The 25,092-nt window shown below is 37.7% G+C and overlaps 1 protein-coding gene across 2 annotated transcripts in view; it reads left to right on the plus strand.

Annotated features, from left to right (window-relative positions):
- nlgn2a (neuroligin 2a) overlaps positions 1-25,092 on the plus strand; it is a 170,999-nt gene that overhangs the window by 66,145 nt on the left and 79,762 nt on the right. The window contains exon 3 of one of the 2 annotated variants that reach the window (XM_059525025.1): positions 20,818-20,871. The exons of the other annotated variant lie outside the window; for it this stretch is intronic. Coding sequence (XP_059381008.1) covers positions 20,818-20,871 — 54 coding nt within the window. The remainder of the gene's footprint in view (positions 1-20,817; positions 20,872-25,092) is intronic. 2 annotated transcript variants of the gene reach the window in all.

Here is a 25,092-nt window from a genome sequence, read left to right on the forward strand (position 1 = left end):
TGTATGCTGTCCTGCAGTTGATCCATGTGAGAGTTAAAAGAGGGGGTGGACAGGAGATCAAAGCTGCATCAGTTACTATATGTGGGGACCATCCCTGCCCCGAACTGCCCCAGGCAATTTATACAGCACTATATAGTCTCATTATTTGTCTCCCTTTGTTCTTGTTCCTCTGACTACATATAGTGACATCTGTTATAGCCTCTTTTAGAGTAAACTAAAGCAGAATTCTGAACTCTCAGATGCAGCTAGATTTAAATATTTTGTTTTTTAAAGGACTGAATTGATTTCCATAATTCCATAAAAATGTTTTGAAAGTAGTTTTGATCTGAAATACAGCCAAATAAATATTATAAATGATTTGTGTAAATCTTTTCTCATTCAATATATTTTTAAATAATAGGCTGTAATTTATACCTGTGATGGCAAAGCTGATTTTTCAGCATCTGCTCCTGTCTTCAGTCTCACGCGATCCTTCAGAAATCATTCTAATATGCTGATTTGGTGCTCAAGAAACATTTCTAATTAAACAGTTGTGCTGCTCACTGTTTGCGGGGGAACAGTGATGCATCTTTTAAGGATTCTTTGATAAAAAAAAACAATGCTCAACAGAACAGTGTAACAGTGTTTAATTGAAATAGAAATATTCTGTAACAGTGTAAAAGCATTTACAGTCTACTTTGTTGTCCTTGAATTAAAGTCTTAATTTAATGTCAAACATCAACTAACCCCAAACTTTATTTTTTTCCGTTATTTGTAGCAGTCATTAACAACATGGACATTTTTTTTTTGATAAACAAATGTGGAGCCTATTATTATTATTATTATTATTATTATTAAAAGCCTAGTTCTTGTTTTGGATGCCCAAATTTATTTTCTATCCCTTTTTCTCTCATTTGTTGTCTGGTGGTTATGGCAGGGCTGAGAATGCCTGGGGAAAAAATAACTGAACCTGTGGGAGTTGTTTGAAGGCTAGAGGCGGATGGTCAATCAGAGGCATGTGTGAACAGGACTGATGGGTTAGTTTTAGCATGACTGTGCACTCTGCAGCCCACCTGATACTGTCACCAGCCTGTCTACTCACTCTTCTCTGTCAGATTGATTTGACCGAGAGAGAACACAAAGCCTACAGGATTTTCTCATTTTTTAAAGCAAAAAAAAGATAAATTGATCAATAAATCAACAAGCAAGTAAAATCTGAATAGATTAGCTTTACACAAAGCAGATATACTGTAATATGATTCTGCCTCAAAGAGCTACAATAACATACCATACCATTGAAGGATCCCAAAGGCCAAGGAGGTAGAAATGAGAAATGGAAGAAAGAAATGAAGGAACACTTGAACAAAAGGCGAGATTCGAATGACATTCTTGTTTTCTATGGGAGGGAAATCAAAACTGCTTGGGAGAGCACCTGAGCGTTGGTGTGGAGGGCGTTTTTTAATTAGCTCCTGGAAGCTCTGGGGTATTCTGAATATGGACAGACCGTTTCGGGCCCCTTTGAAGTATTAGAAGCCGGGAAGCACAAAAACAGCTCTGCGACGCATGACAAAAAAAATTTATATATATATATATATATATATATATATATATATATATATATATATATATATATTCCAACAGAAGTTTACAGGCTACAGCTGGAGTGTTTGAGATTTTGACTTTTAACAGGGCCTGTTTAGTGTAACTCGGAGGTGGTCTGCTTTTGGCAATGGAATCATTGTCAAATTACAACCAAATGAATGTTTAAAGGGAAAAAAATAATTTAGCCTTCTCTCCCCTGAATACTGTAGCTTGTTCTTTTCCACAGTGTTTGCCTCTTTCACTAAATGAATACCAAAGGAAGGCTTCAAATTTGCAGCAAGGTCAAACCAATGGCTCAGTGTCTCAGCTTGGAGTTTTTAGTAGAAAGTAATGAGAGCAAATTGGTAACTTTCCAGCTGAGAACGTGTGCAGGCTTACTTGAAATTGTGTGTGAGTGTGTGTGTGTGTGTGTGTGTGTGTGTGTGTGTGTGTTTGTGTGTGTGTGTTTGTGTGTGTGTGTGGAAATCCCAGAGCAGAACTGTTATATTGTTAGACTGCTGGGCCATGAGATTTTGGGGAGGAAGTGTGTGTTAATGAATGTGTCTATAAGGCTGTCAGCTCAAGAGAATAACAAATACTCAATTAAAAGAATGAGATAACAGCTGACGGACACAAGAAAATGAATAAGACGGGACTTGAGTAATAAAGATGTATAGTGCAAGAATGAAGAACGAATATACTGCAAAGCGAGACCGAATAAGCGAAGTAAATGAGAGAGATGCCGAGAAATGGAGGGAAAATGGAGAGGGAAGGAGATGAGAGCGGATATGTATGGATAGATAATGCTGACACAGAATGAGGGTTTGGCAGGGGACGGGGTCAGCTTGGCAACCCCTCAGCTCTTTCTGCGTGTAGCTGTCAGGCAGCACGTCAGAGCAGTGCGAGCGTGTGTGTGCATTTTGTGCGTTACCAGTAGACTCTCAATGAAGGAATTAGCAAGAGCGCTGCCACACACTCTATTTATAGCCACAGAAGAGAGAACCACTTGAGAGAAAGTTATTAGGTGTGTGTGTGTGTGTGTGTGTGAATTCTTGACTTAGGCCGTCGTTGTGCAGATGGTGCATTGTGCTAGGTTGTGCCGTGCTTTCTTTCTTTCTCTCCTCTTCTCTTTGCCTCACACAGAAACTCTTCTCACATGCTAACAAGCTAATTGGTTTGACATCAGTTGTTGTTGGAGGTGTTTGTACAGTTACAGGCGATTGATGGAAACGAGCTTACTAAAGATCCCTATGATTTCTGGGACTGTTACAGAAAGTACCCTGAATGAATGGACTCCATTAATAAACACATATAGATTAGGTGTTTAAAGAAGCTGTTTTCAGGAGCGTCTAATTGCTACAGATTTAAAATAGAGGACTGTATTCACGCTAATGGCTAAATGCTTTTGGAAATTATTAGTAGTTGATCAATTTTTTTTTTTTTTTTTTTTTATAGCACATATACATATATCAAACTTTTTAATTTAAGAATGTCTACAAAAAACCCTAAGCGTAATAACGGCTACAATTAAATTTATATTTAATTTCCATTGAACAAAATAGGAAACAAATAAAATAAAATCTTTTATTTAAAAATCTATAAAATAAACTTATTTATACTTTAGATAGCAACTTTCTTGACTCTTTAATCCTATTATGATCATCATGCACAGAGTTCATGTGTTTTATACAGGAAACTATTTTTCACCTAACAACTGGATTTGCTGAAGTTTGCAAGGTTTTTGGAATTAAACATTTAATAGGTTTTCAAAGCCTTGTTTAAATGATGCAAATGTGTATTTTCTGAATTCTGACAGTATATTGAAATAGTATTATTGAATTCGCCTTTCTTTTATTAAACAGAAATTAGAGCTCCCCCACATCTGCAATTAGGCAATGGGCTTCTCAGTGATTCTGACACTTGTAGGCCAAAAGGAAAAACACATTGGCAAATGCCGATAATTACAAAATGACAGATATCTACTGATGTCTGGTATTGGCCTTTGTGATATATATTGGCTTGCCACCAGAAATGAAGTAGAGGTTTGGTGTGAAATTTGAAGGAGTAGTTCATTACAATTATTTTCTCATTATCATGTCATTTCAAACCCTTGAATGATGTTGTTATAATAAGTTATAAGTGATGAATAGCATGCTGTCAAGCTCAAAATTTAAGCCAAAAAGGCACCATAAAAATAGATTTTTATTTTTTTTTACATCAGTGACAGGTTTGATATCATCATCTTTTGTTATGAGACACTCGATGTTGATGCTATTGGCTTTCCATCTACGCTATAGCCACTGTATTTGATTTAAAAGCTTCACCAGGGGGAAATACTATTTCTAATAATTACGGGTACATCTCAATAAATTAGAATGTCATGGAAAAGTTCATTTATTTCAGTAATTCAATTCAAATTGTGAAACTTATGTATTAAATTCAGTGCACACAGACTGAAGTATAGTTTAAGTCTTTGGTTCTTTTCATCGTGATGATTTTGACTCACATTTAACAAAAACCCACCAATTCACTATCTCAACAAATTAAAATACTTCATAAGACCAATAAAAAAATGTTTTAGTGAACTGTTGGCCTTCTGGAAAGTATGTTCATTTACTGTACATGTACTCAATACTTGGTAGCAGCTCCTTTTGCTTTAATTACTGCCTCAGTTCGGCGTGGCATGGAGATGATCAGTTTCTGGCACTGCTGAGTGGGTCTGGAAGATTCTCTCTGGGGTTCAGGTCTGGTGAGTTTGCTGGCCAGTCAAGCACACCAACATCATGGTCACTTAAAGGTCCCATGACATGGATTATTTCCTTTTCTTTAAATGCTTTTTAATGTTTCCTTAGGTGTACTTATATTGTTAGTATGAATTTTACATTTAAAATTTAGAAATAAAAAGCATTTTTATATCCTGATATTTTCCCTCTGGCTTGAATGCTCTGTTTGAAGGGGCGTGTCTGCTGTGAGACTCCGAGTAAACGACAACTATTGTGATTGGCTGACATCTTTGCATTTGAAATGCGTATTGCATGTGGAACCCCTCTCAAATATATATATATATATATATATATATATATAATATATTTACTATTACAGCTGTCGAGATTAACGAATCGTGGATTTGTTGATTATATAATTATTTTTTCGATCTTTTCCCATCACATGAAAGGCTGCAGTGATGAGCATTGAATAGACAGAGTCTGTTTATCGCGTGAATGCAGTCATCTCGTCATTATTGCAACACGTTTTCTCTGACAAAATGCTTTCACCACAACTAACAGCAAACACATGAATACAGTAAGAGCTTTGTTGTGCAGCATAACAGCGTCATTCATTGTAACGGCAGTTTAGGCAAGAGTGCAGATATACTCGCGATGTGTGAGAGCTCCGAAAAAAAGGGAGCGTTCTTTGATCGCTCTCTGTAGTTAAATCACAATTTAAATAACAGATTTGTTTCATGCTACTAAGAGAAACAATGTGAAGTTGATCGTTTAGTCACTGGCTTGATTCACTGATGCATAAACAGTATTAAACGATTTAGAAAGAAAGTCTGTGTGAACTTGAATAATTAGCTACACATCAGAAATCACTGATCACAGATCAGGCATTAATGAACACTGTTACTCACTGTTTGTGCCGGTGCTGTCGAATCCATATCATAAAAGTCTGTTTGTAACGCCTGTCCTGACATTGCGACTGAATTATATGTAAATATTTGGGCTGAGCAGAGAAAGGGGAGGTAACAATTCTCCTTGAAACGTCACAAAGAGGAGATTCCAGATCAGCCCGTTTGAGCTTCCATTTTCTCAAAGGCAGAGAAAGATAGCAAAATCTCGATTTACACAGATTCAAATTTCTAGAAACTTGGGGACCATATACAGGCTAGGGGAACTCATATTAATGTTAAAAAACCTCAGAAAGTGAAATTTTCATGTCATAGGACCTTTAATCAACTTTTGGTGCTTTTGGCAGTGTGGGCAGGTGCCAAATCCTGCTGGAAAATGAAATCAGCCTCTTCAAAAATCTGGTCAGCAGAAGGAAGCGCTCCAAGATTTCTTGGTAAACGGCTGCAGTGACTTTGGTTTTCAAAAAACACAGTGGACCAACACCAGCAGGTGACATTGCACCCCAAATCATCACAGACTGTGGAAACTTAACACTGGACTTCAAGCAACTTGGGCTGTTATCTTCTCCATCCTTCCTCCAGACTCTAGGACCTTGGTTTCCAAATGAAATACAAAACTTGCTCTCATCTGAAAAGAGGACTTTGGACCACAGTCCAGTTCTTCTTCTCCTTAGCCCAGGTAAGACGCCTCTGACGTTGTCTGTGATTCAGGAGTGGCTTAACAAGAGGAATACAACAACTGTAGCCAAATTCCTTGACACGTCTGAATGCCTTGACCCCAACCTCAGTCCATTCCTTGTGAAGTTCACAAAAATTCTTGAATCCAGTTTGCTTGACAATCCTCATAAGGCTGTGGTTCTCTCGGTTGGTTGTGCATCTTTTTCTTCCACACCTTTTCCTTCCACTCAACTTTCTGTTAACATGCTTGGATACAGCACTCTGTGAACAGCCAGCTTCTTTGGCAATGAATGTTTGTGGCTTACCCTCCTTGTGAAGGGTGTCAATGATTGTCTTCTGGACATCTGTCAGATCAGCAGTCTTCCCCATGATTGTGTAGCCTAGTGAACCAAACTGAGAGACCATTTTGAAGGCTCAGGAAACCTTTGCAGGTGTTTTGAGTTCATTTGCTGATTGGCATGTCACCATATTCTAATTTGTTGTGAACTGGTGGGTTTTTGTAAAATGTGAAACAAAATCATCACAATTAAAAGAACCAAAGACTTAAACTATTTCAGTCTGTGTGCATTTAATTTATTTAATAAACGCTTTTCATACCAGTTGAATTATGACATTCTAATTTGTTGAGATGCACCTGTACATACAGTGTCTGTTCCTTACATAAAGCTATTATACGAGTTCAGTAGACTTGGAATAAAGTGCATGAGTTAGACTACTTTTATGGTGCATTTTGATACTTGACAGCCCAGGGTCACTTAAAACTAGTGTTACTTTAATATCATTGAGATTCAACTAAAGAAAATATTTTTACGGTTGACTACAGTAATGACAAGAATATTTCTTTTTCACCGAAAATAAGATCATACAGGTTTTGAACAGCATAAGGGTGAGTAAATAATAAATAATGACACATAAATTACCTTTTCTTTAAGTAGTTTCTTTGTCTTGGGTGGTAACAGGCTTCAAAATGCCACCCTGCATCTTTTCTCTCACTCATAGAGAAACATGGAATACGCATACATGCAGAGCCATTGCCCTCTCATTTCCTTTTTGTTACTCTGTCTCTCTTTCCCTCTCTTTCCTCCTGCTGCTTTCTTCTCTCTCTCTCTCTCCGTGTAGCTCAAAGGGCCATCTCTTCAGTGCCTGCTGCAGCTTAGGCGGCAAGTGGCTGTGAATGCAAATTAGATTCAAAAACAGACACACACACACACACACACACACACACACTCATACACGCTTGTACCTCTCCTGGTGCTTCGGAGAAGGATGAATGTGGAAGTAGAAACTGTGGGAGAGGCAAAGAAGGAAAGAGCAATTGGGGAGAAAGATGGAATAAGGTGAAAATAAAAAGGATAGGAAGTTTGAGAGTATGTCAAGAGTGAACCGGTCTGACCTTATATCAGTTTTTACTGTGTGAGGGGAAAAAAAGATCTGGTACACGTCCCATAGGCAGGTCCAGATCTATGCTGATTCTGTGAGAAAATCGGCAGATTTCTGTGGAATGAAGGTATTGAAACTGTAGGGATGGGACGGTATGAAAATTTAATATCACGATTATAGTGACTAAAATTATCACGATTATCAATATTATCACGGTTTTGTTGAAACGAGATGAAAGTGTTCAAAAATAGTTGATGCTCACACTGAAAACATTTCAGCAAGTTTTATATTTAATAATCAACAAACAACTAATAAAACAAGCAACTCTATGCACTTAATTTAAAGAAAGATTAAATTCTGTGGCATTTTCTTCCTTACAATGAAAAGTGTAGAAGCATAGAAAAGCATAGAAAAGTCACTGACTTTCGCCATTCCTTCTCAAAAAAAAACAAAAAAAACATTGTGCGCTGCGCTTGCATCAGACTGTTGCTGGCTGGACATGATTTAATAGTGAGTTATTAAAACCGGGATAATCAAACACGGTTTTAATGATAATTCATTTTTAAACGATATTACTAACCTTCAGCACATTTTATCACGGTTATCATTAAAACCGGTTATCGTCCCATCCCTATGAAACTGTTACCGGGGACATAGCTGGAGGAGAGCGGGAAGGGAAGGAAAGGGAAGATGTTGGCGTGGTGGAACATTGTCAGTGACATGTTCTATTTTGATCCATGTGATTAGCGGCTGCTTTTGTATGTTTTAACAGGATTACAGCAACGTCAGCGAGAAAAGGAGAAAAACAATAGTCATTTAAAATGAGCTAGAATACATTAAATCAGCAAAATTAGCCTGCATCTGTCATGTGTGCACTCATACACACAATCTCTCACATTCACACACAGACACACAAGTAAAAGTCATTAATAGGCCTCATAAGTCACTATGGAGTTTTTGACTGAACTGTCGCAAACCATTACTGCAGAGTTCTGATATGATTACTATATGATTACAACCGACAACATTTTCCTATACTTTTCTAATTATTATGAATGCCGATATTAGAATCTCATATTAATTATGAAAAGATATATTAATAATTGGTTCATTGAGATTTGTTCGTAAATTTAATTTTCTACTGGATTTTTAGTTGTTTTCTCTGCATATTTGTGACAAACAGTACAGACCAAAAACATAAAGATCTATCTACAACCCGAATTCCGGAAAAGTTGGGACGTTTTTTAAATTTTAATAAAATGAAAACTAAAAGACTTTCAAATCACATGAGCCAATATTTTATTCACAATAGAACATAGATAACATAGCAAATGTTTAAACTGAGAAAGTTTAAAATTTTATGCACAAAATGAGCTCATTTCAATTTTGATTTCTGCTAGAGGTCTCAAAATAGTTGGGACGGGGCATGTTTACCATGGTGTAGCATCTCCTTTTCTTTTCAAAACAGTTTGAAGACGTCTGGGCATTGAGGCTATGAGTTGCTGGAGTTTTGCTGTTGGAATTTGGTCCCATTCTTGCCTTATATAGATTTCCAGCTGCTGAAGAGTTCGTGGTCGTCTTTGACGTATTTTTCGTTTAATGATGCGCCAAATGTTCTCTATAGGTGAAAGATCTGGACTGCAGGCAGGCCAGGTTAGCACCCGGACTCTTCTACGACGAAGCCATGCTGTTGTTATAGCTGCAGTATGTGGTTTTGCATTGTCCTGCTGAAATAAACAAGGCCTTCCCTGAAATAGACGTTGTTTGGAGGGAAGCATATGTTGCTCTAAAACCTTTATACCTTTCAGCATTCACAGAGCCTTCCAAAAAATGCAAGCTGCCCATACCGTATGCACTTATGCACCCCCATACCATCAGAGATGCTGGCTTTTGAACTGAACGCTGATAACATGCTGGAAGGTCTCCCTCCTCTTTAGCCCGGAGGACACGGCGTCTGTGATTTCCAACAAGAATGTCAAATTTGGACTCGTCTGACCATAAAACACTATTCCACTTTGAAATAGTCCATTTTAAATGAGCCTTGGCCCACAGGACACGACGCTTCTGGACCATGTTCACATATGGCTTCCTTATTGCATGATAGAGCTTTAGTTGGCATCTGCTGATGGCACGGCGGATTGTGTTTACCGACAGTGGTTTCTGAAAGTATTCCTGGGCCCATTTAGTAATGTCATTGACACAATCATGCCGATGAGTGATGCAGTGTCGTCTGAGAGCCCGAAGACCACGGGCATCCAATAAAGGTCTCCGGCTTTGTCCCTTACGCACAGAGATTTCTCCAGTTTCTCTGAATCTTCTGATGATGTTATGCACTGTAGATGATGAGATTTGCAAAGCCTTTGCAATTTGACGTTGAGGAACATTGTTTTTAAAGTTTTCCACAATTTTTTTACGCAGTCTTTCACAGATTGGAGAGCCTCTGCCCATCTTTACTTCTGAGAGACTCTGCTCCTCTAAGACAAAGCTTTTATAGCTAATCATGTTACAGACCTGATATCAATTAACTTAATTAATCACTAGATGTTCTCCCAGCTGAATCTTTTCAAAACTGCTTGCTTTTTTAGCCATTTGTTGCCCCCGTGCCAACTTTTTTGAGACTTGTAGCAGGCATTAAATTTTAAATGAGCTAATTAAGTGGATAAAAGTGTAAAATTTCTAAGTTTAAACATTTGCTACGTTATCTATGTTCTATTGTGAATAAAATATTGGCTCATGTGATTTGAAATTCCTTTAGTTTTCATTTTATTAAAATTTAAAAAACGTCCCAACTTTTCCGGAATTCGGGTTGTATATGTACCTTATATTTTAATACTGTAATGCAAGCAGTGTGCAATACAGTATGTCACCACACTGAGGTAAAAGTTGGTGTGCGTTAGTCCTGACAGGTGTTTTCTTCAGATTTGACTTAAATCAGGGATGTCCAGTCTTGCTCCTGGAGGGACTTCAAAATTAAACACACCTGAAACAGTTAATCAAAGCTTTCAGGATTACAAGACACTTCCAGGCAGGAGTGTTGGAGCGCTTTAGAGCTAAATACTGCAGGAAGGTGGCCTTCAGGAACAGATTGTACACCCCTTTCTTAAATCATGCATTATATTGCAGTTCTTAATAAAGTTACTGGTCAACTGGCCTTCAATTTATTCACCCAATGCCAATTTTACCTTGCCTTTGGCACTCGGCGAGTGTTAATTTTTGACCCTGAATTCATGTTTTACTCTTGGTGGCTGTTAAGAAACTAAGATTTTTTTCTAATTACACTGAGATAAGTGTCACCTGTTTATACCAAGGCTGTGCTGATTTGATCAAATATACAGTAAAAACAGTACTAATGTAAGTGTTTTATACACTCACCTAAAGGATTATTAGGAACACCTGTTCAATTTCTCATTAATGCAATTATCTAATCAACCAATCACATGGCAGTTGCTTCAATGCATTTAGAGGTGTGGTCCTGGTCAAGACAGTCTCCTTGTAATGCAGTACAAACTTCATAATCATCGGGAAGAAGGAGGCGGGAACCGACAGACAATCAAAATGACTTTAATAATCAAAATAAACACAAAACAGCGCGTCAGCCCCTCACGGACGACTGCCGCGCACAAACAAAATCAAAACACAAAATAAATCCAGGCCTGGTCCTCTCTCGTCCTTCACTGTCATCGCTCCTGTTTTATATCCTTCCATCTCCTCCGTGGGACTCGAGACCGGTGGGTCGAGCAGGTGTCGCTCATTTCCAATCACTCCACTGGCCTCGCTCCGTTCCCACGGCTCCTGAACTCCAAACTGAATGTCAGAATGGGATAGAAAGGTGATTTAAGCAATTTTGAGCGCGGCATGGTTGTTGGTGCCAGACGGGCCGGTCTGAGTATTTCACAATCTGCTCAGTTACTGGGATTTTCACGCACAACCATTTCTAGGGTTTACAAAGAATGGTGTGAAAAGGGAAAAATATCCAGTATGTGGCAGTCCTGTGGGCGAAAATGCCTTGTTGATGCTAGAGGTCAGAGGAGAATGGGCCGACTGATTCAAGCTGATAGAAGAGCAACTTTGACTCAAATAACCACTCGTTACAACCGAGGTATGCAGCAAAGCATTTGTGAAGCCACAACACGCACAACCTTGAGGCGCATGGGCTACAACAGCAGAAGACCCCACCAGGTACCACTCATCTCCACTACAAATAGGAAAAAGAGGCTACAATTTGCACAAGCTAACCAAAATTGCACAGTTGAAGACTGGAAAAATGTTGCCTGGTCTGATGAGTCTCGATTTCTGTTGAGACATTCAGATGGTAGAGTCAGAATTTGGCGTAAACCGAATGAGAACATGGATCCATCATGCCTTGTTACCACTGTGCAGGCTGCTGGTGGTGGTGTAATGGTGTGGGGGATGTTTTCTTGGCACACTTTAGGCCCCTTAGTGCCAATTGGGCATCGTTTAAATGCCACAGCCTACCTGAGCATTGCTTCTGACCATGTCCATCCCTTTATGACCACCATGTACCCATCCTCTGATGGCTACTTCCAGCAGGATAATGCACCATGTCACAAAGCTCGAATCATTTCAAATTGGTTTCTTGAACATGACAAGGAGTTCACTGTATTAAAATGGCCCCACAGTCACCAGATCTCAACCCAATCGAGCATCTTTGGGATGTGGTGGAACGGGAGCTTCGTGCCCTGGATGTGCATCCCACAAATCTCCATCAACTGCAAGATGCTATCCGATCAATATGGGCCAACATTTCTAAAGAATGCTTTCAGCACCTTGTTGAATCAATGCCACGTAGACTAAAGGCCCGTTCACACCAAGCATGATAACTATAAAGATAACGATAAAGATATAGTTTTAAAAGTCGTTCTCAATATTAAAGAATAGCACAAAATCCACACTACAACTATAACGATAAAGGCATAGAGAAACAGAATTGTTGGAATTATTTTCAGAGCGAATTTTTTCCAGCTGATGAATGATACAAACATTAACATTCCAATCAGAATCTACCCTGCTTTAACGAGCTCGAGGATTTAAAGCGGCAGACGCACGTGCGCTCAGAACAAACAGACGATATCGTTCGCTGGTGTGGACGCTAATATCGTTATCTTTATAGTTATCTTTATAGTTATCGCGCTTGGTGTGAACGGGCCTTAAAGGCAGTTCTGAAGGCGAAAGGGGGGGTCAAACACAGTTTTAGTATGGTGTTCCTAATAATCCTTTAGGTGAGTGTATATAAAATGTCATTTAAATACAATGATGGCAAAGCTGAATGTTATTCCAGTCTTCAGTGTCACATGGTCCTTCAAAAAAAAAAAAATTCTGATATGCTCAAGTAACATTTCGTATAATTATCTATGTTAAAAACAGTTAATATTTTGTTGAATATTTTTTTCTGGAAATCACAATATAATTTTAAGGACTGTTTATTGAATAAGGTTTTTGCCTTCACCTAAGATGGTGGTGTTGGCGCAGTGGATAAGACGCATGCCTTTGGTGTGAGAGACCCGGGTTCGAATCCACTGTGAGACACCAATGTGTCCCTGAGCAAGACACTTAACCCCTAGTTGCTCCAGAGGTGTGCGACCTCTGACATATATAGCAATTGTAAGTCGCTTTGGATAAAAGCGTCAGCTAAATGTAAAGATCAATTTAATGCATCCTTGCTGAATGAACATTTATTTCTAAAAAAAAAATAAAAATAATATTACTCATAAGATTGAAGCAGCAGTGTAAATATCATACACTGGAAATACCCCATAAATTTTATGAGATTTATAAAGTTTTGCTTTTCAAATATACGTATAATCGATTTTGTTTTAAGGATGCTTTGATATACAGTATTTAGTCGAAAGATAATAATTGGGATTTTTTAAATCTCTCCAGTAGTCGACCGTTTAAGTGCATTTTTTTCTTAGAATATGATATTACAGCAGTCATTATAATGAGCTCTTGGCTCATGTCAGCTGTATGCAGGATTTGAAGTCTAATGTGTCAGTCTTATGACAGCTCTTTATGACTGAGCAGGCAGATAAATCGTGGGGCATTGTGTTTCTCTGGAGACCCAGCTTTAATTCCATGCGGCGAGGGTTACCGGGGAAACAGTTTTAACCTTCATGCTGTCTGCATCTCCACCACACCTAAATGTCATCCCATCTAGCTCTGCTGTTCAAATATTCCTCTTTTCCCACATTCACTCCATCCCACCTTATCTCTGTGTCTCTCTTTCTCTCTGTCTACACCAAACACTCCTTCTTCCACTTTTATTCAGCCTCCTATTTTTCTCTATTTAACATTTGTGCTCTCTTTCCCTCTCCAAATCTACCATATTACCTTTTTTTATTATGTTGTACCATGGCAATACTGTGGCTTTTTTGACACTACTGTGATGGTAATATAATAGGGTTATAGAAAATCAGTTGCAGCAGTGGTTCTCAACCCTTTTTCCAACACAGTTATTTTTTTCATATCTGTCTTATTTGACATTCACTCTAAAAAATAAAGGTGCTTTACGATGCCATAGAAAAAACCTTTCTGACTAAATGGTTCTATCAAGAACCTTTAACATCTGAAGAACCTTTCTGTTTGAAAGAAGGTTCTTCAGAGTATAAAATGGTAAGAAAGAGATGGTTCTTTAAAGAACCTTTGACTGAACAGTCAAAAATGGTTCTTCTATTGCATCACTGTGAAGAACTTGAAGCACCTTTATTTTTAAGAGTGTTCAATATCCCTGGACAGTAATAAGATAGGAGGAAATTTATTTTTTGATGATGTTCCCCAGCATGTTACCTGTATTTTTTCACATTTTGTGGTGATAGCATAAAGTGTCCAAAAGTTACAAAAAAACTGTTTTAAAAACTGTTGTTTTCTGGGTGCCATACACAAAAATATTGACTCATAACTCCAGAACTGTAGCAAGGAGAGTCAAAAGGTAGGTATCGTTTGATAAAAAAACAAATTGCTTTGCATTTTAATATTCTCTTTTTGAGAAAAATAATTTGACGTTCAATATCTCATGAAAAAAATAAGGTAGTAGAATTTTTTTTTGATGTTCCCCAAAATATGTGCTGTATGTGAATTAGCTTTCTTTCAGCCCTTCACAGTTTTGAAATTGTTGTTTTGAATTTGAAGTAATGCCTCACTCAAGTTTAGTCAAAGCAAATTATACTTGTTTTATTCTACTTGAAGAAACCTTTCGAATGACATATGACACGACTATCTGAGCTGTGTGATGTTTCTGAACTTCTAAGATTTAAAATGATACATAGTTATATAAAAAAAAGTTATATAAAAGATAAAATACACAGAAATATTCTAGGTTTTACATTCTGCTTGCCAAGTGTTCAGTGGAGCTCATGGGTTTAGGTATCATTTACACACGCAAGAAGCAATGGATTGTTTTGATTTTGGACTCACTTCAATCGTGATAATCTGCTGTAAATAATAATATGCCATTTTCCACGATGTTTCATGTTTCATGAACTGACAAGAGTAAAAACCATGAGAAAGACACCCTGTGTGCATTTGGGGTTTTATGTGTTATAACTCAATGACGAATATCTTTAGATCTAAATGACAGATTATGGTATGATTGGACTCATTTGAATGAAAATAATGACATTTTCCATGATCTATACATGAAGTTTCATGAAGTTATAAATGAAAACGTAGCCTATATTTTTCTTAATTAAATGGTTTTAATGTGTGTGATAACATAATAAGGAATATCTTTAGATCTAATTAACAAATTATGATAAGTTTCGGCTCCTTTTAATCAGAAGAATTTTCTGAAAGTTATACCATGCGATTTTCAATGATGTATGCATGTTTCCTGAAGTTACAAATAAAAGTACAAGTGAAAGTGCAGTTGATTATTCTACTGCGCCTCAAGCATACCTGTCTGGTTTCATGTGTTACAGCTATATGAACGAAATCTTTCGATCTGAATGATGAATTAATTGGGAGAATTGTCCTGAAAATAATTCAGATTTTTTTTAGATCTATGTACGTTTCATGTAGTTATGAGCTAAGATGGCACAGGCCTGCAACCTCTGATTTTTTTTTTTTTTTTTTTGCTAAGCTACATGTCCTAATTCTGTTTTATGTGTTATAGCTCTATGAGTGATATCTTTAGATCTGAACGATGGATTATGGTGAGTTTGGGTGTTTTTTTCTTTTTTCTGCAAATAATGACATTGCCATTTTCTATGATATATGCATGTTTTATGAAGTTACCAACGAAAATGCTACATGACAGCTACCTTTGATTTCTTTTGCTAAGCTACATGCAGCCTGTGCAGTTTTATGTGTGTTATAAACTCTTGAGGAATATTTTTAGATATAAATGATGGATTATAGGTACTTATAGTGGTTCTTTTAAATCAAGAAATCAAAAAATTGGTGTCTATTTTCCCACGATCTGAGCATGTTTTATAAAGTTACAAGCAAAATGGTGCCTTCAATATATTACTTTCATATGGGTCTTGGGGTGACTTCTTGTACTAAAACCAGCTCCAGTTTATTTAAAGCCCCAAACAATTATGCTTGTATTATTCTACTCAATGAGACATTTCAAATGAGATATGACACATGACTATCTGAGCTGTATGATGTTTTTTAGATATTAGAGTTAATGGCACAAAAAGCTTTGTTGATCAAGGCATTGATTTACCCGGAGGTGTCCCGCCGGGTTTAAAGGGTTAACCACTGCCTTGGAGTTCAGTGTAAATATCATGACATATGAATATGACAATCATTCAGGACCATGGGTATATAAAGAAACTTTCCCCCCTACGCTGTGTCCAAAAACTTAGGCAGCTGACTTGTTGCCTTGCTGACTTATAAGGCAGTGACTTTGCAGGCAGTGTTTGCGAACAAAGATACATCCCGAAACGGATTTCAGGAAGGCTTCTGAGAAAACATAACTAATTTCTTGCATTTTTTAGCTTAATTGTCACAGCATCGAATGCACAGAAGAGTGAGATATTATAGGCAGGAGGATACATCGATACTGCCTTCAAAAATCAATCACATGAAGGTGTCTCAGTAGATGGGATGTCACACAGTCTTATGATTTGGACGTGCCTTGTTGCCTTCTTACCTCCATATGTTGCCTGCGGAGGTGTCATATTTCAGCTTTTGGGCACAGCCAGAGTTTTAGTTCCAATCATGTCCCAACACTACTGAATGTAAAGTGAAAGTTAAACCAACGACCTTGATTCATTTTTTTCAGGTGCTTTTAATTAGATTTGGAGCTAAAGTCTACAAAAGACAAATCTCTTAGGAGTCATTCTTGTCTACATCTGCTCTGGCAGTCAAACAGTCTGTGCTGAAACATTACTGTCAATTGTGGGAGGGGCCTGTCTGTGTGATGTCACAAAGACACACATCTGAGATCAGTTCGATTTGAGAAAGGGGTAAATATATATATGTTTTTAAATCTACTGTCTGATACTATTACTGTACCATTTTTGTGTCTCTATTTTAATCAATCTCTTTTCAATTCTATATCTATCAGAGGTTATTATAGTTAAATAAAACTAAATCCATAAATAAATAAACAATTGTTTGTTTATTTGAAATGACATAAAGATTAACTGAAATAAAATAATAAAAATCTGAAATTTTTGAGATTTTTTTAAATCTAAAACCTAAGTAATTAGGAATAAAAATTATATACACATATGTGACCCTGGACCACAAAACCAGTCATAAGGATCCATTTTTATTTATTTATTTAGATTTAAACATCTTTTAATAAGCTCATCATAAATAAGCTTTTCACTGAAGTATGGTTTGTTAGTTTATGACAATATTTGGCTGAAATATAACTATTTGAAAATCTGGAATCTGAGGGTGCAAAAACATAATAGTAAATAAATAAATATTGAGAAAATCACCTTTAAAGTTGTCCAATTCATATTACTAATAAAAAAAATAATTTTGATATATTTACAGTAGGAAATGTACAACATATCTTCATAGAATACCCTAATGATTTTTTGGCATAAAAGAAAAATCAATAATTTTGACCAATACATTGTATTTTTGTCTATTGCTACAAATATACCCCAGCGACTTAAGACTGGTTTTGTGCTCCAGGGTCACATATAAAAACGAATAAAAAAAACAAAATATACAACAAAATTACTAAAACTTTAATAAAAATAAAGAAATCGACAATATAAAAGATAATTCAGAATATTAATAAAAAATTTAATTGTATCTCAGTGATACCAATATGTGATACATATTTCCTCTCTCTATCAAGGATCTTCCTCGCCACTTTAACAAAGCAAAAGAAAAACCTCAACTCATTATAGACCCATGCTGGACTGTGACAATACTCTGTTTAATAGAAATGCCTCTAATGCTAAATCTAAATCTCATTTACATCTCCCCATGTCGTATAATAGAAGGGCTCTTCACACCAGGTCGGCCAGGCATCTTTAATGCTGTTAAATAGAGCTCAATTATATCCAGTCTATCAAAGTCACTTGGGTGCTCTCTTTCTATCTCTGCTCTAATTTTTACCCATTTCCACTCAGGAGAAGCTGAGAGGCATGAAAACATCAGGTGGAAGCCATCTGGCTATCTCATTCCTCTTTCAAGCTGATTTTCTGAATCACATTTCTGCAAAGAGGGTGAGCCACAGGTAGCAGATTGAACTCATATCCCCCCGTTTGGGATATCAGAGGAGAGGGTAGATTCCTGCTGGATCGTTCCGGTCCACAGACACCTGTGGTCGGCCTGATTACGAGCCCTGACATCTAACACTGAGCGAGTGTGTAATTCGACTGGCATCTGCTGATGAGGCTTGCTGTGTGTGTGTGTGTGTGTGTGTGTGTGTGAACAGCTCATCCATGCAAAACAGCGACCTTGTGTAACTCCTGCGTAACATTCATCTACTTTCGGTCATGTATACTCACTTGCACCACTTAGACACACATTCATTCATGTGTATGCATGCTAGGCATGATTTTACATGTTTATACCATCCACACACATACAAAATGATAAACAAATTGCCTTGCAAAAACCTTCATACCATAAACATCTAAACAAAAACAGATAAAGCATTAACCACATTCACACTTGCACACATATGTGCATGTGTGGAAAAAAAGCAGAAGAGCTCCACGTGCACTGTCAACACCAGAGGGCACAGCAAGGTCAGCACCAGAAACTGGGGCTGAAATAATAGACTGTGTAAGTACCAAAGAGAATAGAGAGAAGTTAGGCTTTGGAAAAGGAGGTTATGAGGAGAGGAATGATGAGGAGAGATGATCAGAAAGTAAAATTGGATGGGAGGCATGCAGCAAAGGAGAAAGAAAATGAATATGAGAGAGGCAAGGGATGGTCAAATTGATTGGAGGAGGACGCATTTGGGTGCAATATCTCCACCATCTCACCATCCAGGTAAAAACCAGAGAGTGTAAAATAGAAATGAGCCTCTTAGATTGGATGGAATTGATTTTGGAAGGTTAAAGGGCCATCCTGAGACAGTAAGTCTCCGGGGGCAGTCATGGATAGAGAGTCTGACTTGTAGCCCCGAAGGTCACGGGTTCGAGTCTCAGGTCTGGGAGGGATTGTCTCTTCCACCCTCATCACCACAACTGAGGTGAGACCCTTGACCAAGGCACTGAACCCCAACTGCTCCCCAGACGTCGCAGCATCTGCTGCCCTCTGCATTGGGTGTGTGTGTGTGTGTGTGTGTTCACGGTGTGTGTGCACATGGATGGGTTAAATGCAGAGCACATCACGTACTTTCCTTTATAGAGAGAAATTATAATAATGAAGAAATTAGGAAAATGGCTTCAAACATTTGGGGTCTAATAAATTGATGCATATATCTAGCAACGATGCATTAAATTTTAAAAGTAAATATTTTCTTTTTTTATGTTCTTTAGAACCTCCTATTCATTAAAATATCCCTTTTCAGCATTGATTACAATAATAAAATCATATAAATAAAATAATTTCTGAAGGATCCTATGACACTGAAAGTACAGCTTTGTCATTAAATAAATAAATAAATAATCAATTGAATTAAAATAAAAAAATTGAATCACTTTTTCTTAATCATATGCAGTATATGGGGCATGAGCTTGTATTACTTAAGTGGAATAAGCCACCCTTTACTCCGTAGAAAGGCTAAATGCATATACATATCTTTTTTGCCCTCCTCCTTTTTAATGCTCACATACAATAAATCAGCCCAACCTTTATTGAATCTCATTAAATTTGGCTTCCACATCCTGTCATTTCGCTTTCCACTCGAGACACCATTAGGTGCTCTCCTATCACCGCAGAAAAGGGAGACAGTAGTGGACTCACAGATGCTTCTGTGAACTCGGTGGCAGATGGCACATCCTGTTTGGCTGGACTTCCTCTCTTGTGTGTTTGACTGGCATGATATTTCTCTCGGTCAATGAAAACACACACCAGAGCGAGGGTGATCTGACCTGTCTTTCTCTCACACACATATGCACTCTTTTCTTTTTCATCTTTAATATCGAGAAAGGACAGCCATGTCCAGTAGAGAGACCTCTTCATTATATTTCTATATCTATCCCTCTCTTTTCTGTCTCTCTGTCTCTCTCTCTTTCACAGGCACTTTTCAGGTCAACTCACACAGAAAGAAGTCTAAAAGGGGTCTAAAAATATCTTTATAACGCATCTGCTGACAAAAATGATTTGTTTCATGAAGTTACACTCCTTTTTACAGTCCGTTTCCACTTCCATTTCTTAAATGAAATGAGTATATTTTTGATCACAGATGTCTCAGAACACTTCCAGAGTTTGTGAATAAGAGGTGGTTTATTTGGACGTTTTATTTTTGTGCTGTGTTTGTATAGAACGGCTAAACTCCTCAGTTTACACTCAAAGACACGGTGTGTGTGTGTGTGTGTGTGTGTGTGTGTGTATGTGCGAGCACAGCACCCTCTGTTCCCATTTCCCTAGAGGGTGTCTGAGCCGTGTCTGTGTGAGAACATGAACACGTGCTTGGTGTGTTATGCCCTCCTTCCCTCAGGTCCTCTTCTCTACAACCTCTCACATTTTCAAAGCGAGGCGGATGATAGCTTGACCGGAGCACAAGGAACGATAGAGGAGGGAGGGGGACCGGGGTGGGAATGGGAATTCTTGTTTTTCATACCTCAGAGGTTAATTCCTGATTCCTCCACATTGATTTTTCCTTCATCCCTGGAGTCCAAACAAGCCGTCGGAACGGTATCAAGTAAAGCTGGTGTTAGAGAAAAGGCCTGCGAGCCGCAGAAAAACAATGGCGAGAGGGAATATTCACAGAACTTACATCAAACTTCTTTGATCTTGTAGCTGATTTGTGTCTTGTTATTCTGTGTTTATGATGCTTTTTGTTGTTTGCCTTTGCTTTTATTTTTTGTCACCTTTTGAACAGAATGAGAACAATGACCTCTTGCTGTTTCTTGTTTTTTGCTCTTTCTTGTTTTCTTTTTTGATTTTTCTCTTGCCACAGTAATCTTTTTTTGAATTTTCTCTTTTCTCTTTTTCCCTCCTTTTTGTCTTAACCCTAGGTCCACTCACAAAAAAACACGATGAATCGACACTGAACCGGCCACGAGATGAAGGTATTTTTGTTGCATGTTTTTTCTTTTTTCTTGTCTTTTTTTTTTTTTTTTTTTTTTCAAAAGTCTCTTTTTGGAAAATTAAAAAGCAACAGTCTTTCTTTGATAGTGTATACTTTTGGTAGAACATATGAACCTCGTGTGCATATATATATATATGTCTGTGTATGTCTGTGTGCAATGAGCTGAAAAGTTCTCGTTTGACTTTGGAGAGAGATGTGCAACTTCTAAAAGTTGAAGATGAAGGCGGAAAAAACACTGTATTTTCATTAAATGAGAGAAGAACAGTGGTTTTGAAATGTAATACTCCAATAGTGCTGTCTGAAGCACAATTTTACAGCAGTTGCTTTATGATGTTTTTCAAGACTCAGAGCGATTATTAGGCTTTAAACTTATCTCCTACTCTCACAAAGACAAAGAGGTGTTTTCACCGTGCTTTGTCAGTGTGAATAGTTAGCCGGATTTGGTAGTAAAGACCAGCCAATAAATCTAAGAAATAAAATGATACCGTGGGGAGAAAAACCAGAAAAGCACAGATACACACACACATGGATCAGCACATGTTGTCACCTTCTATCTTAGGTATTGCTATAAATGTTCATTTTTTGAACTCCTTTCTTGAGAGCAATGTGTGTTTTTTTTGCCCTGATGTTCTTTCTTGTGTTTACGAAGGACTGTTTTTTTTCTTCATCTTCTTCTTCTTCTTCCCTCTTGATATTGCTGTTTTTTTAACCTATAGTTCTTTGGGAATGGGAAAAATTGGGATTGGAAAAGCTAAAAAAAAAAAGAGAGAAGCTTTTCCTAATGCAATTTGACACTCATTGGTTTTATTCTATTGATAAACTGCTGGTTGGGTCCTTGAAAGCTTGTGGCCTCTCTAGAACTGAATCATTAACCCATTCAATATTCAAGGAAGAATATTTTGCCAGATCGGGTCTGTGAACATTCTTAATGAGGACAAAATGAGGATCTCTTCAATCGGAAACACATGTTTTATGCTATGTGGAATTAAAATGTTGAGATTTGGGGTTTTGTTGGTTGAGGTTTGTCCTGTAATCTACAATGGCCTTCATTTAGCTCCAATAAGTAAATGTATGTGAGTGTTTGTCAGGTGTTTATGGGAAATGCTATTCGTGAACATGGCAGTGTTAAGCTGCTGAAAATAGGATCGATTTTTTGCTGAGGGAGAAAGAGTGACGTCTGAGCGCGAGTTTATGCATGTGTCTGGGTGAGTGAGTGCGTGACTAGTGTAAGCTTCAGCCGAAGGCTGAGTGTTGAGACAAAGGTGTGTGTCCACCTGAGCCCAGCTCATTATTCAGACTGTGTGTCACATCATTATCAACGTGAACAAACACTCACACACACTTGAAATTTACTGCTTCATGCTCGCTTTCTCCCCCGTCTCTCATGCTCTATCTGTGTCACGCAGACTTTAGAAACTGTTCAGCCAGACAGCGTCGAGCACGTCCTCTTACTCAACCCCAGTCTATCAGCACCTCAGTCTAGATCAGGTGGATTGAAAGCGAATACTTTAGGACCCTGAATCTGTGGACTCCTCACCCCTGTCCACAACAGATACAAGCCATCTGTTTGGGGGTTATGTTGTTCATGGCTCACCTCACTCAGGGACTTTCCTTTTCATATATATGAGACTTATGCAACAGAGCAGAAAGAATGTTAGTATTTTTTTTATCATTTTAATTTATGCCATTATATATATATCTGAATGGTTCAAAAAACTTTTGAATGGTACTGTCAATTTTACAATACCAATTGACATTGGCTTTGGTTTCATCCATTGAAAAGCCATATTGTTTGACCACTAACTGGTATGGTCATTGGTAAATAAAAATCTGGCATGACTTAAGAGTGTACTGCTAAATTTCAATAAAGCTTTATCGTTTTGTAGAAATTGGTTCTGCTCTTCATTGGTTACTTAACAAGTCTTTCACGGATGGTTACCCTGATTTACAAAACACATTAGCACAAACAAAACTACTGCAGCAACAGCAGTCAACAGTCTTTTTGAAACGTGTAGATTTTTACAAAGCTCATTGGTCTGAAAAGTGAGGTGTGCTGTGATTGGGCAGCTATCCAGTGCGTTATAATTGGCCGAATACCTCAAGTGTGTGACTAAAATGTTACACCCCTTACCGTACTGTGATGCCGTGTCCCGGTGTTGTAACAAATAATGCTACCTATCAGATTATGCTACCAACACTGTATTTATCTGACTGTAAGGGTAGGTTTAGGGTTGAGGTAGGTGTACATGTTAATAAAGGATTTTGCTTCCGAATTATGCTACCATCTGTTTTAATGGGAGGTAGCAAAATCTTAGCCTGGTAATACCAAACTCTGCTACTTCACTTTGCTTCATAGACAGAGTCTGGAAGGGCATAATTCACATGCATTTACTTTCTTGTGGTGGGGGTGCATGTCTAAAGTTTAAAATCCCGTAAGCCAATCACATAACATTTGGTTATGACATGTGTTATGTGCTGGCTCAGCCGCCTCGAACTTCCGCTGTAAACACAGGTTTGCTGTGAAAACAAAACCACTGAGCGAAATACCCGAGTGAACATGGCTGTGAATGACTTTTGCGGATTATGTGAAGGAAATATACGCATCCACGGTACAATCAGTGCATCTAAACTAATATTTGACAGTAGAGACAAACAGGAAAAGATTTGCAGCCAACTGTCAAAGTTAGGATTAGTTCTGTTAAACACAGCTCTTCATTCATTTCGAGTCTGTCGGAAATGCTGCAACTTAATTGCAAGATTACAGCATGACATGGAAATATTCAAGGACTAGAAAAGAAAGGAGACACTGGCCTGTCAAAAGGGTGCCAGTTCAAGCTCAACCGATAAAAGAGACTGAGATACACCTTCTTAAACTCCAAGGACCATAAAAAAGCAGAGGAAGGCCATGGACTTGTCATCACAAAGCAGTGTCACCAAGGTGGGTTAAACACTACAATGCATGGCTGGACATAGGTCCAGTACTTTTATTCTCCACAACAGAGCGAATAGCATCCTGTGTCTCCATGTCCGCTGTCATTTTCGATTTTTAAAGATTTGTAGATTTTTATTTTATTGACTTTTCTTTTATTTTAGTTTTAACCTAAACTAAAATCTTAAATTCGGAGCTTAGCATCTACGTCATGGCTCTCAGCTCTCTGTTCGTTGATTGGATGGCTAATATTTAGAATTAGTTTTTTTTTTTTGAGTTTTCATTTTAGTTTGTATTTTATAGTTTATTTTATATTTTACTTTGTTTAATAGTCATATTTTAAGTTAATAATTATATTTAAAGTTTAATTGATATATTGTAAGTTTAATAATTGTATTTAATTTCAACTTTATTTACATTGGGGAAAGCCATTTTTAATTTGTTTTCAGTTAGCTCTGGTGGGAAGTCGCTGTGCTGTATATTGAAGCAAAACAGCAATCCTTCAGATAAAGATAAATTGACAGCAAATGCAAATCTTTACAAGCAGGATGTGCTTGTTTATTTACTTGAGCTAAAAGGCACATCTGTCAGAGTTTGCTTCCAGATTTAGGCCTAATTGATAATATTCTCAATATTTTTAGATATTTGACATCTAAGCCTCATACTGCATACCCAATACAGTGGTAAAATGTTTATGCAGCATAATATAAGCTATATAAGAAATAGCATAGTTTAAGCTTACCTGTGAAAACTAAGTTTGCTCTTGTTGACACCTCGTGATGAGATGTTGTGTAACCTCTGCAGTGTTCGAGACTGCACATACATTCATCATTAAAACTGTAGTGCCACAGAACTGCCGACACACTCCTGCAAGCAATAGATTTGCTGTCGACCTGCAGGCGCACACACAGTTCCCGTTGGGTTTGATTGTGTGTCACAGACTGCGGTGTGTGTGTGTGTGTGTGTGTGTGCTTGTGTTCGTGCACTCATGCTGTGTCTGATGAAGGTGCTGAGCTGGAATCACCTAGAGAGCGATCCGTCATGTTCTCTTGCACTTTGCCAATTCCTCACTCTTTCTCACTCTCTCAGTTTTTCTAAACAAATTTTCTGATCCCTGTTCAAGGACAAATTGTGGTCCTGCAAGGCCCTGGGACACCAGCCTATTTGTAGCCCCCTTTTTTGTCATTTGAGATCATTAAATAGACATTATTTCCCAAATGAAAGTTGAAATTGAATGAGATATAAAACCACAAATGCAAGAACTTCTTGTGC

This window comes from Carassius carassius, chromosome 3, assembly GCF_963082965.1.
Source record: "Carassius carassius chromosome 3, fCarCar2.1, whole genome shotgun sequence".
Lineage (NCBI taxonomy): Eukaryota > Metazoa > Chordata > Actinopteri > Cypriniformes > Cyprinidae > Carassius > Carassius carassius.